This window comes from Perca fluviatilis, chromosome 3 (genome assembly GCF_010015445.1).
Source record: "Perca fluviatilis chromosome 3, GENO_Pfluv_1.0, whole genome shotgun sequence".
Classification (NCBI taxonomy): domain Eukaryota; kingdom Metazoa; phylum Chordata; class Actinopteri; order Perciformes; family Percidae; genus Perca; species Perca fluviatilis.
The window spans coordinates 40,414,727-40,428,738 of record NC_053114.1 but is presented as its reverse complement, the minus strand read 5'-3'; the positions used below and the strand labels follow the sequence as shown (position 1 = coordinate 40,428,738).

General features: G+C 40.0%; 2 protein-coding genes across 2 annotated transcripts in view; one reads left to right on the top strand and one right to left on the bottom strand.

Annotated features, from left to right (window-relative positions):
- Nucleotides 1–662: 662 nt before the first annotated feature.
- Nucleotides 663–8,333, bottom strand: LOC120556041 (troponin I, fast skeletal muscle-like). Its single transcript, XM_039795373.1, has 6 exons — nucleotides 8,269–8,333; nucleotides 8,129–8,165; nucleotides 5,377–5,505; nucleotides 2,410–2,499; nucleotides 1,458–1,634; nucleotides 663–930 (listed from the first exon to the last, which is right to left on the bottom strand). The coding sequence occupies exons 1-6, from the start codon at nucleotides 8,274–8,276 to the stop codon at nucleotides 844–846; spliced, it is 528 nt and encodes a 175-aa protein (XP_039651307.1). The 5' UTR covers nucleotides 8,277–8,333; the 3' UTR covers nucleotides 663–843.
- A 4,342-nt stretch (nucleotides 8,334–12,675) lies between these two features.
- Nucleotides 12,676–14,012, top strand: part of LOC120556512 (Golgi apparatus protein 1-like) — a 29,967-nt gene continuing 28,630 nt past the window's right edge. Inside the window, exon 1 of the mRNA XM_039796156.1 lies at nucleotides 12,676–13,047. Coding sequence (XP_039652090.1) covers nucleotides 12,706–13,047 — 342 coding nt within the window. The 5' untranslated portion in view covers nucleotides 12,676–12,705. The remainder of the gene's footprint in view (nucleotides 13,048–14,012) is intronic.

Here is a 14,012-nt window from a genome sequence, read left to right as displayed (position 1 = left end):
TGCCTCCAACAAGATCTTCATTTCACATAAGCATCACACGTATGATTTAAAGTGCTCATATTATGCTCATTTTCAGGTTCATAATTGTATTTAGAGGTTATATCAGACTAGGTTTACATGGTTTAATTTTCAAAAAACACCATATTTTTGTTGTACAGCACATTGCTGCAGCTCCTCTTTTCACCCTGTGTGTTGAGCTCTCTGTTTTAGCTACAGAGTGTGACATCCCACTTCTGTTCCATCTTTGTTGGGAGTCGCACATGCTGCAGTACCTAGATAAGGACTTCTAGCCAGTCAGAAGTTTGAGGGCGTGCCACGCTAGCAGCTAGGCGAGCATTATAACGTGTGTTACAAAGTGACCATGTTTGTCTCAGAAGTAAAGGCTGGACTACAATAGAGCTGTTTGGAGCAGTTTGTGAACAGTGTTTTCTGTTGGAGATGGTAAGTCCCTTTGGGGTGGACTTTGGGCTTTTTCACTTTGTAAACCTATAACATGCACAAAAAAGATATAGAACACAATAAAGGAAAGTGAAAAAGCCAAAAAGCATAATATGAGCACTTTTCATCACACACAAAAAAAGTAACATCTACAAACAAACTTACAAACACACTCAACCCACATGTAAGCACACGACAAAAATAAAAAGACAACAAACACAAAATGCCAGACTAGACAATGTAGCACCCATTTATATTTCATGATTTATGAAGTAGAAATTATTGCCATGAAACACACAAGAGCACCACATGTTTCTTTTTCTTAATACACAGTTCCAACAAAATGGAGTCACATGATACAAGAAATGAATAATTATAGTTAACAGAAGAGCAACACACTGCTGTTTAAGCCTCTGTCTCGAACATCTTCTTCCTGCCATCCATCCCAGCCTTGTCTTCGATGTTCTTCCTCCAGTCGCCTGTTTGCTTCTCCTGCAAGGAAAAACATGCAAAGAGCAGCAGCACACAGATTCAAATCATGTCTAAGGTAGGCAATAGGTAAGGTAGTCACTAAGGTAGCCATCCACAGATACAGTTAAGGTTTCACTGTGCTGCATGTATTTTTAACATTAAAATATGATTTATAAAATCATGCCAGCAATTATTATTTTAATAGCTTAGTATTCTATGCACTAAAAAGGTAAGTATAAAGGCTTAAGGCCACCCACACGTTATTGTAGGCTCAGTTTAATATGCAACTTAATTTTATACAATATACTGTATGTGCTGTAGTAGGGTCCCTGCTCCGTGTCTCTCAGTTAAGTGTTCCTTGGCTTATAAAACATTGAAGACCCCTGATCTAAAGTCCTCTCTGTTGTATTATTTTGCTGGGTGAGCTAAAGTTTGAAGATGAAACCACAGAAATCAGAGGAGCAAGAGGATTCAATTAAACCAAAATTAAATGTAATTGTGCTGTATACTGTCCTTGAGTGTCTAATGTTAAAATCCAAAGCACGCACCTCCTCTTTGACTTCCTTCTTAACCTGCCTCAGGTTGGCTCTCAGGTCCATGGACACTTTATGTTTGGAGCCCAGCAGAGCGGCCAGCAAGGCGTCGGCCGACATCCGCACCTTCTTCAGGGCCGGCTTCTTAAACTTCCCATTCAGATCCTGAACCTTGAGCTTCAGGTCCTCAATCTGACAGAGAAGACAGTCACTCAGACCTTCTGGAAGTGTGGTGTGTCTATATTTAAAAATCTACATTCTGTTTCTATGGAAAGTTTTTGGTGTGGGTTGTCTTGAAGATGCATATAAACTTGTTTACAATATTTGCTATTGTGCATTGTTTCTGTGGACAATGACAGAGGTCGAATAAAAAAAATGAGACAATAATTGTTGCCTCTGATTCAAGGGATTTCATTTAAAGGACTAGCCCAGTACGTATAAAATATGATGTAGTGGCTGTTAATTATTATGGATTGTCCATATTATCATGATTTAAGATTAGAATTATTTAACAAAGTTGAAGTAAAAGAGATGAGGCAGGATAACTATCTGTCAGTTGTTATTTTTTTAACAATTTGCAGACTTTTTAGAGCAAACATGGGCTAAAACGAAGATGATGATTCTCTGTCTGGAAGTGACATTCCCAGTTAGTTATTTATTTTTTAGTGGCTGTAGTTTTGTGTTATGTACGAAATGTTTAGTTCTAGTTGGACAATTGATGGGTTGTGGCTGCTGTAATACGTTCTCTTTATTCTTTATTTTGTGCAAAGTAGAGAATGTTGTGTGTGGACATTGGACTGAAAGCTGTGGATTACATTACCCATGTATTGGTGTCACGTAATTCCGTGCTGGATGGGTCAGTTAGTGGCATGACACGTAAATAAAATATCATATGTAAATAAAAAAACAACATTAGTTAACAAAATAACTGAGGCAGGAAGTCAAAATTTCAAAAAATAAAATCTACCTCCTTGTTGGTCTTGTTTACTTTGAGCTCCATGTCGTATCGCTCGTCGTCCACCAAGTCAATCTGCTTGTGAAGTTTCCGGCACAGCTCCTTATTGTTGTAATACACATGGGGGCGTTTAATTGTTTGAAATGAAAGCTGCATTACTACCTCAGACCAGAAAAAAAACAAAAAACAGTAGGGGAGACCAGTGACAGTTGTAACACTTTTGCAATTTTCCCAATAAATCAAGAACCATTCACACTACAATAGCCAATTTGCTATATTATACACTTCACTGTGTCACCTACTGAAAAAATGCATTTAAGTGGTTTCATGAAATATATACAGGATGCAAAATTGATTTGAATATAGTTACTCCCCCGTTACAAGCGTCCCAGTGTTCAGGGACGGTTGTAACATGTATGAAATACATCAAATGAATCTATCAAATACTCAAAATGAGAGCTTATTTATCATTCACAATTGTGTAACTAGTTATTTTTTTATATTTACTAGGCTACTATTATACTACAACTAACCTACTTATATATAGTCGCTTCGGATAAAACGTCAGCTACAGTAAATGAAATATACTACGCCGCTTCACACACAAGCGAGTTGAAGAGCGAGTCTGTTGCGTTAGCTCCGCCTACCCTCTGTGGCGGACCAACCACTGCTGGGTGATCGAAAGTGCGTCACTAACTGATCGCCGCTTGTGAGTTTCCCCGGGAATATGTCGCCACAGACACACGGTTCGTAATACTGCAAATGCAAGGGCTTTCGTCAGTGGGCCAATCAAAATTGTGTTATTGTACCTCATTCAGCGATCCCGAATTGGCTCTCAGGTATGTAATATGTCTATTTCATTATAAAATAACTTTACAATGCGCGATGTGGTTGTAGCCTACGTCAGTAGCCTACATTAAATTACACCCACCCCCTCCCCCCTTCCATTTAGCGCGGACGTTTTATTCCTTTTAGTCTGTGTTTGTGTTGGCCTATTATTGTCTTTTCACTTGTCCCCCTGTACTTGTGTATAGCGTCCGTGCGTTTCATGAAATGCGCTATATTAATCTAAGTTATTACATTGGTTGCTACAACAATCTCTTAATGCTTTGGCTCGTGACACAGAGACAGTGATAACGTTACCCGGTTAGCTCACGATACATCCAAAGTAGGCTAAGTTACCGTATGCAACACTTGAAAATGCAACGATGCATCTTTAACGTCTTCTCTTATTGTAAAAGAATCATTTATGTCTGAGCAAAGCATTCATCCCAACTATATGACCTCCCTGTAACTCTAACTCCCTTTACGACAGCAGGTGTGGTAAAAACACTACCGCTTTTGTCCAAAGGGGCCGCTGAAATCAACACAAACTTAAATTTACATGAAGCTAGCCTAGAAATCTAGACGCACGCTAGCGGCAGCAAATGTAATCTGTAGCCAGGGTCGTCTAGCAACTCTCCGTTGGCTTGCGAGCTGGAAAAACCAAATTCTGGTCAGGCCAATCACATCGTGTATATAGTCGGTGGGCGGGCTTAACATAAGGATGGCCGAGTAGCGACGGTTGCGCGTGAATTCCCTGCTACTTGAAAACAAAGAAGATGGCTGCTGCTGCTGGCAAACAGCGGTCTTTGGAATCGGCTTTAGGCTGAGACTCTGGAAGACTTGGAGTTCAGCTTTTCTTTGAGAAAAGAACAAAGAACGGCACTGAGGTCATTCTTAAAAAGGAAGATGAGTTCGAAATTTTGGTGACCGGATACGGCAAAAGTTTAATCTATCAACTAGCGTTGCTCTGGTTGGCTAGGAGTGCAGGGGGAATTTGAAAGACAACCGTTTATCCCGCCCCTTGGATTGAGCCCTGCCAATGGGGAGTTCCCAGACCCAACATCTTGATGTGGGTCTGGCTTGTCAGGCTAACATAAAGCCACTTTAATTGAAAATCTTCAAGATTATATCTTAAAATTGTGAGCTGTAAAACCAAAACAACGAGCTAAAAGATGCTAAAAAATAAACCTCTGTAGAGCTGATGAGAACTGCATGTAGTCATTTTATTATTATTTAATTAAAAATAAAATGACTATAAATTAATAAAATGTTTGGTTTTTGTTAGTTTTTTATTTTTTTAACATTAAGGTAGGGTCCAGATTGGTTTTTCCCTGCTCCATTGTGTTTAAATCTTTCTTTGTCTGCTTGACAATCCCATTTTGCAGCAATAACATTGAAGTGAGATGAACAAACAGAGAAATGTATCTCTCCAGTGGATTTTACTGGTCTGCGGGTCCCAATTAACAATTAACTTTATTGAACAGTATAACAACAACTGTGTGTTTTTGGTTGCGGTTTTTGTAGTGTTCAACATTACAAAGGCGCATGGGAGCGGTTGTTGAATGCTAAGAAAAAGAAGAAAAAATAATAATATGTGTTCAAATATTACATGTCGAATTGGGTATTGAATCGGTTCAAAAATTACGATTCCAGTGGAATCGTTTCTTTATTGGAATCGTTTGGAAGATTTGGTCTCAAATCCGATCATCGGTTCCAAATTTAACACACCCAAGTTTGGGTTTCCATAGCGGCCAGGGGCTTGTTGTGTTGCAGCCGTGGAGCACAGTAAGCTCTAGTGTGGCTTTATTTTACGTTGAAAAAGCCCGGTAAAAGATTAAAACAAAAATCCAATCAAAATAAAATGTTCCTCTTATCTGTAAAATAGTTTTCAACGCCGCCCCTCCAAGACTCGGTATCGAGAATCGATAAGAACCAGAATCGAAAGGAAAAATCGCAATTGGAATCAGAATCGTTAAAATCAAAACGATGCCCAACCCTAGTTGTGGGCAAGTGCAGCAATACATACCCATTTAGCTCTAGAGCCTCTACAGTACAGTCCTATTAACCTGCTAAGACTAGCATCTGTCATGTCGGTCCTGTTTGTTTCTGGCCTCCACCCTGCGCATCTAAGCTAAGGTGACGGAGGACGTTTACCTGGAGCTCCTGCATGCATCCCGGGATGGAGAGGGGGGGGCAGTTCTCCTCCATGTGCTTCATCTTTTCCTCCTCGACCTCCTTGGCCTCCTGCTCCAGCCACACCTTACCGATCAGCAGCAGCAAGCTCTGAGAGGGAGAGGAGGAAGAGGAGGAGAGAGCACCACGGCAACAGGCTGACGCTGAAGGACCACCATGATGAGTTCAAGTTAAAGTTAATTGTGTGCCACTTGTTTGTGTGTCTTACTCCCTTTTGCTTAGGCATGCTGCCATTATAGGTGTAATGGTATTTATTTTATTTGAATTTTTTTAACCATTGTATTTTAGGATGCCTATTGTCAACTGGCCGGGGACTACAGCTGGAAATTAGCCATAGAGGCTAAAGCTGCTCCTTTTATTGTACAGTTAATTAAAGGGGACTGCCCACGACATTATAAGCTTAAAAAAATAAAATAAAAAAAGTCTTAATCAATACTTTGTTTATTAGGTGGATAGAAGTCTTTATAATACATAGTCTAAATGTCTTATATGGCCCTGACACACCAACCCGATAATCTTCCGTCGGACAGTCTGGCGAGGTCAGTGACTCGAGTCTGTTCGGTGCGTGCCGTCGTCCGTCGGAGGAGCTGTCGGCCTTCATTTTGGTCGACCTGACTTTCTGCGGGCAGTCGGAAATAACGAGCGGGATGAGTGACGAACGCCTCTCAAAATCTGACGTAAAGCTTTTAAACTGACCTTTGTCGATCTGAAATGAAGACAGATTCGGCAGCTGCACGGCCTATTTCTCGCTTAAAATGTTTTCAGAAACACGTTTCGGTGAACTATTCTCGTTAGAAATACGAGATTGTATTTCGAACAAGCCCCATTACTATCGGCTGGAGAAGCCAGACCCACGTGGCGCGTTGCCATTTCCGGTTTTCATTTTTTGTATTACGTCTTGGGCACTCGCAGAACGTACGCCCAAGACGCCGTCGCTTCGATGTGTTCCAAGGCACTTTTTGGACCTCCGGGAGCCGACTCATCAGTCCGACTGCCTTTGCTGCCGACGGTCGGCCGTCAGGTTGGTGTGTCAGGGGCTTTGGTCTTAGTCCAATGTTTGTTATTCACAGAACATAAATACCATGATCCCATTGCTTCTACTATAGTGCAGCTACCCTTTTTTTATTAGATAATTTTTTAGGGGGCTTTTCCCTTTATTCGATAGTGGATAGACAGGAAAGGGAGAGAGAGAGAGAGAGAGAGAGAGAGAGAGAGAGAGAGCGAGAGAGAGAAAAAAAAAAAAAAAAAAGAAAAAAAGAGAGAGAGAGAGAGAGAGAGAGAGAGAGAGAGAGAGAGAGAGAGAGAGAGAGAGAGAGAGAGAGAGAAAAAAAAAAAGAGAGAGAGAGAGAGAGAGAGAGAGAGAGAGGATGACAAGCAGCAAAGAGCCGCAGGTCGGGTTCAAACCCCGCCCCACTGCAGCTACTGTAACGTCTAGCTTTTTTTTTTTCTTCTTTTTTTTTCTTTTTTAAAAGTGCAAATGTTACCCAGCCATTTATTTTTTTCTTCCCTTCCTATCTTCCTTTTCCTGAAAATGTTGGTTTTTGTGTTGGCTTCATGTTACAGTTGTTCTGCCATTCTTCATTAACATCCTGGTTCAACAAAGAAATAATATAAGAAATTGTGATATTTTCCTTACCCGTTTAAAAGGACTACAAATATGTATTTGGTTCTAAGGATGACCATGCATTCATTAACATCATGGAGCATGAATGTCCTCAGCAAATTTCATTAAGTACGTCTGAAATATATAAACTATAGGGCTGCAAAATCTTCATTATCAGGTAATCTGTTGGTTATTTTTATCCTGTCCCCAAATGTCCAAAACCTCAGTTTTAACCCTCCTCTTGTCCTCGGGTCAAATTTGACCCATTTTCAAAAAGTTTCTATATCAGAAATTTGGGTTTCTTTCAATGAAATTTTCAAAAGAAATAACGTGGATGGCTCTTCACGAGTTTTATTTAATTTCATAGCATTTAAAAATTTTTTTTTATAAAAGAACGTAACAAAAACATTGAGAAAAGCTTCAAAACGTGGGGGCGGGGGACACAAAAACGTCAAAAGGTGCAGAAAAAAACGTTGGGAAAAAGTGACAAAAACATCGGTGGAAAAGCAACAAAAGGGTCGAAAAAGACATCCAAAACGCTGAAAAAAAGTTACAATTTTGACCCAGAAAAACTAAAAGTTGCATGGTCGACGGGCAGACGACACGAGGGTTCAATAAAATATAAATCAGAGAAAAGCAATTGTTACAGATTCAATTACTGGAGAGTGCGCAGGGTTGCCATTTTATCCTGAGGGTGAAACTAGAGTCCAGCTTCTCGGAGTCTTAAAAAGGGAAGGGCTGATTTGTGGGGGGAGTATGATTTGTAATCATTCAACTTTAAGGAGCCATCCCAGTAGATTGTTCATATTTGAGGAAAGGTCGGGTTAGTCACATAAAACTCTTGAGAATTCTTAGTGAATGCATATCCACAATACACTGGTTGTCAGTCAGCTCTCCTTATGTTAATAGAGTGCATTTTACATCAAGCAATTATACTGTATTATTGTTTTATTTTCCCATAAAACACCTATTATTAAAACGGCTTTGACAGTACTGTAGGTAATTGCCTATGACAATGTATGATTGCGATGATTAAAAACACTGTCTCACAAAATTTAAAAACTTTGAAAAAAAAAACTTCAGGAAAATATCAGCACCATCTGACTCTACCTTGAGCTGATTCCTCCGGCTCAACGACATCTTTTTCCTTTAGAGAAAACAGAAAAAGGAAGAAGAAGGAAGATGATTAATAGGGATTCTGGAGTTTTAGAGATTCTGAAAAAGTCTCCTGAGTTCAGATCAGGACTTACTCTGCCATCCTGACTGCAGCTGATTCCTGAGAGATGAATGAAAATACTGCAGCTCAGCTTTCCAGTCTCTTTATAAGTGTTGGTTCAGTGTGTGTGTGTGTGTGTGTGTGTGTGTGTGTGTGTGTGTGTGTGTGTGTGTGTGTGACCAGTTGTCTTCAGAAGCTGCCGGTTAAATTCCAGACAGAGGGGTCGATGGTGGCAGCTGAGCCTGGAACAAATGCTTTTAGGATTTTTTTTTCTTCTGTAAGCATCTTCAGACAATGTGGGACCATGATGAGGACTCTACACAGAATTGGTTCAGAGTGTAAGGGTCAGGTTTACCCTAAATGATCTCAAATTAAATGATAAGGCTGGTGATGTTCTATAGATTTCTTACTGTCAACAAATCTAACCAAAAGATGTGTATATCCAAAAACAAAGATACATCTTCCTCTGTGCCATAGAGCTCTGTTGTTCTAAAACTATTAAAACATCAGTGATCCACACTGTTGCACTGGCTGACGTGTTCCTTCATTACCATGAACACACACACACACACACACACTTATTTTGACTCAATCCCACACACCGTCCAGCTGCCACAACTACTACCTAAAGCACCAAATGTGGATTAATCCCCCGCTGTAAATAGTCCCCAACAAATTCCTTCAGTTTGTTTGATAAAACTACAGAGAACAGCTGTTTTAGGAAATTACTTTGAGACTTTTTTTTAAATGTATATGTATATGCTTATGAAACTATAGGCCTATATGAAGATTTAAGTCTTCAGCAGGAACCAATGGGATTTATGCTGAGTGGCACAGACAGAGGAATTTGGTAAGTATCGAGGGACGGGCTAACACATTTTGGTCTTTGGATTTGTAAAAAAAAGTCTGAGTAAAAAGTTAAGAGGGAACTGTAAGTGACTTGATTAAATAATTCAGCCAGTAGACTGATTGCAATTCATCGCTGAAGTCTGCCTTCAGGAGACAAAGTCGGATATTTATAGAGAACCGTCTGTGATATTTGAATAGATGATCTTCTACAAAGACAATGAAAGCTCAGTTTCCTAAACTGTGGAGGGATTTCCCTGCTGTCCTTGGTTACCTCCGAGTCAGCTCAGCTGTACAACAGCTGACTTCTCCTTTCATCTCTCTGTCTGTTTGTGTCATTTCTGCTACAGTATTTCACAGACAGTAATGGGAACTGAGCCAAGAATTATTCAGAATAAATACAAAGACAAATTTGGATAGGGGCTTGTGTAAAGTCAAGCATTACAATAAAAGTACACAATTGTAATCAAGTTTTCTATTGTAAAAGAAAGATGTGCTTAATGTAAAGAGAGACGACAAAGCAGTAAATAGATAGATTTTATATAGCCTACTTTATTTATCTCAGGGAGGAATTTGAAATTTGTAAAATAAGAAGAATTATATATAGGCCCTTTTTCATAAATATAAAAGAACAAATTGAAAGAAGCCAGCTGAGAGTGAAAAAAAAAGATAGTCGTTTGCAAGTATATCCACCAGTTAAAATAAAGATTAAAAAACTCTGTTTACCAAATGAAACCATCTACCGGTCTGACTTTTCATTTTTTTTTATTTGGTCTTAAGTCACAATATGCTTCTTCCATTACACTTCCATTGAACAGCTTTCAAAGATGTTTGTGGAAAGACATGTTCTTCTGATATAACTTAATATATCTAAACCCAAATGTAGCTTAATAAGAGAAGTGTGTGAATCCAGGATTACCTTCAAAATACAAAATAAAACAACTAACTCTGGGAGCAGCACTGACGTTTGGCTGGTGGTGAACCAGAACAAGCCTCCCCGCAGCTGTCAGCTCTAAACTGGGAGGATTTATTGCTCTGACTGGTTCCCATTATACCCAGCTGCTCAAACACACTGGGAGGGAAGGACAGACGAATGGACACACACACACACACACACACACACACACACACACACACACACACACACACACACACACACACACACACACACAAAACAGCAGACTAAATAAAAGCTAAAGTAAAATACATTATATTTTTTGATATGCAATGAAATGGCCCTATTGTAAATTAATACATACACATGCATATTTATTCAACATGTATATTTAATCACTTTATAGGCCCCCATGTATCTTTAGGATGAAAGTGGGAATATTGTTGAGTCTCACAAACTCACTCACGTTTACCAGTGGTACGTTCAATCTAAAAAAAGGTGTGCACTGTTTCCCATGCAAGAGCAGTGTAGAGAGCAGCAAGTATTCCTGGGGCTGGTTGGGAGTCATTGTATACAGACATACACTCACCTAAAGGTTTATTAGGAACACCCTACTAATACCATGTTTGACCCCCTTTCACCTTCAGAACTGCCTTAATTCTTCGTGGCATTGATTCAACAAGGTGCTGGAAGCATTCTTTAGAAATGTTGGCCCATATTGATAGGATAGCATCTTGTTGATGGAGATTTGTGGGATGCGCATCCAGGGAACGAAGCTCCCGTTCCACCACATCCCAAAGATGTTCTATTGGGTTGAGATCTGGTGACTGTGAGCGCCATTTTAGTACGGTGAACTCATCGTCATGTTCAAGAAACCAATTTGAAATGATTCGAGCTTTGTGACATGGTGCATTATCCTGCTGGAAGTAGCCATCAGAGGATGGGTACATGATGGTCATAAAGGGATGGACATGGTCAGAAACAATGCTCAGGTAGGCTGTGGCATTTAAACAATGCCCAATTAGTACTAAGGGGCCTAAAGTGTGCCAAGAAAACATTCCCCTCACCATTACACCACCACCAGCTGCCTGCCCAGTGGTAACAAGGCATGACTGATCCATGTTCTTATTCTGTTTACGCCAAATTCTGACTCTACCATCTGAATGTCTCAACAGAAATCGAGACTCATCAGACCAGGCAACATTTTTCCAGTCTTCAACTGTCCAATTTTGGTGAGCTTGTTCAAATTGTAGCCTCATGTTCCTATTTTTAGTGGAGATGAGTGGTCCACGGTGGGGTCTTCTCCTGGTGTAGCCCATCCGCCTCAAGGTTGTGCGTGTTGTGGCTTCACAAATGCTTTACTGCATACCTCGGTTGTAACGAGCGGTTATTGGAGTCAAAGTTGATCTTCTATCAGCTGGAATCAGTCGGCCCATTCTCCTCTGACCTCTAGCATCAACGAGGCATTTTTGCCCCCCAGGACTGTAGCATACTGGATGTTTTTCCTTTTTCAGACCATTCTTTGTAAACCCTAGAAATGGTTGTGCGTGAAAATCCCAGTAACTGAGCAGATTGTGAAATACTCAGACCAGCCCGTCTGGCACCAACAACCATGCCACGCTCAAAGTTGCTTAGATCACCTTTCGTTCCCATTCTGACATTCAGTCTGGAGTTCAGGAGACTGTCTAGACCTGGACCACACCCCTAAATGCATTGAAGCAGCTGCCGTGTGATTGGTTGATTAGATAATTGCATTAATGAGAAATCTTACAGGTGTTCCTAATAATCTTTAAGGTGAGTGTCTATGAATTCCAAAAGAGTATAGGCTAATATTACAGATGAGGAAAATATAGACTGTTGTGTATAGGCCTATATATAATTGAAAGTTATGAACACATAAATGCATCAATAATTATATTCCAATAATATAATATATAGGCTAATGATCCTGAAATGGGCCATTCTTCATAATAATGTACTTTTACATTTGGTACTTTAATTACATGTTGATGCTAATTCTTTTGTAATTGTATGTATGCATCTGTCTATGTGTATGCATGTGTTTATGTGAGTGTAGGTAGGTAGATATACAGTGTATGTGTATGTATGTATGAATAAGTGAATAATTGTTTTGTTTAACTAAAGGATAACAATAGAAAAAGGGGGTAGGACCAGAAAAGGTTTTTTTTTAACTTCTTCCTACTCCTTTTTGAACATGGGAATTTCTTATTTGAATCACTTACAATAATTTTGGAAGATTGTGCTGAAATGTACATGTCCTTATTTATCTGTTATTTTATTTTATTATATATATTATTTTTTATTATTATTTTTGTTTTTACATGTTCAAAATAAACTGCTAGGCTACTACTACTTTCTTGTATTGTATTCAAGAAATTGAATATTGAATGCTTGCAACAAAGTAGGTTATTTCTAAACGGTTAACTCATTATACAAGATATGAGTAGCCTACTTCTCCCAAGTCATACATATTTTTAAAATGTCTTGTTCATAGAAATCATATTTTATTTTTATGGTCATATAAAGGCTATACACAAGCGGCAAACTGTGGCTGATTTGTTTAATTAAAAAAATACATTCCGAAAAGCTTTTATTTTTGATAAAATTACCGGAAATTGTCCATTTAGGCTGGTCAAAATGCTTTTATTCTGAACAAGCTGACCGGAAATTACGCAGTCTCTTTATGACTAGCTTGACAGTGGTGTGAAGATGGCGGCGTACAGATACCCTCAGCTGCTGCCGCTGCTGTTATCATGCGTGTGTCTCTGCGGTTTCGGCTCCGTCCTCGGCTTGAAGGCTGTCAGCGGCCCGGCCGAGTTGCCCAACCCGCCTAACCCGCCCAACCCGCCCGTCCTCAGAGCGGTTAATCCCCCGGCCAAGGATGCACCTGCCGCCGCTGCCGCCGCCGCTGGGGCCTCTCAGCCTCGAAGGGCGACCAGTTGGAAGCTGTCGGAGGAGGCGGCCTGCCGAGAGGACCTGTCCCGCCTCTGCCCCAAACACACCTGGTCCAACAACCTGGCCGTGCTGGAGTGCCTGCAGGACCGCAGAGAGGTGAGCGACTCCCGGTAGAGCTAGCAAGGGTGCACACCCGTCCCCGTTAGGTGATGTGCATCTGCTGGGTGTGTCGCCCCGGTGATTTAGATCCACACCGGCTGATAAACCTCTACACCTGCGTCAGTGTCCGAGTAGCCGCGCACACACGCAACTAGCTAGGTTAATTTTGGACAATCGAAAGCCATGTTTTCCTTCTGATGTTATACCTCCAGAAACTACAAATATTTTTACCCCAAACAAACTAATTGTGCAAGATTATGGTGGAGTAACTGTGCGTACACTTTTACAGACTTGGCTTTAACATGCAGAAAACGCTACAATAAATGATGCGTTATGAGGTCAAATCAACATTTTTGTCAGCCCATAAATTAGAGGTAGACTATATTCACATACTACTACTGTGAATAGTAGTAGCCCTCATGCCACCAAAATATTTTGTTTTATTTAAGCAGCAGTTAACCGTTTAATTACATTATGTGTACACAATAAAGGACTTAAAATGCTGTTTCGAAGTCGTTTACACACTGTCAGGATAAAAACCAGGTAGAGAAACCATTAATTGATTAGTCACTGGACCGAAAATTATTCGACAACAATGTGGGATCGTCTTTTAAGTATGGTTCCAGCTCCTTAAATGTGACTATTTGGCTGCTTTTTCTGTGTTGTTTTATTTTTTATTTTTTTTATATATCAACATAAATTTAATGTCTTGATTTGGGACTGTTGGTCGAACAAAACAAGCGGTTCGAAGACTGCACCTTGGCCTCTGGGATCTTGTTATTGTCACTATTTTCTGACATTTTATAATCTATAATGAAAATCGTTGGAAGTTGCTGGTTTAGTTTGTATGTTTTATTAAATGTACTCCCCACCTGTGCAACTGGCAAGCTATTTGTCTTAAGGGAAAGTGTTGATGGGCACACTCCACAGTACAGCTGCTGACTGTGACCTCAATGAGGTAA

What these genes read in the sequence shown, in the direction of transcription:
- LOC120556041 (XM_039795373.1), bottom strand. An exon ending in GCCGGAGGAATCAGCTCAAG is followed by an intron (nt 5,506 to 8,128) that starts GTAGAGTCAGAT and finishes TCTCCCTCTCAG; the next exon opens with AGCTTGCTGCTGCTGATCGG. An exon ending in TAAACAAGACCAACAAGGAG is followed by an intron (nt 1,635 to 2,409) that starts GTAGATTTTATT and finishes CTTCTCTGTCAG; the next exon opens with ATTGAGGACCTGAAGCTCAA.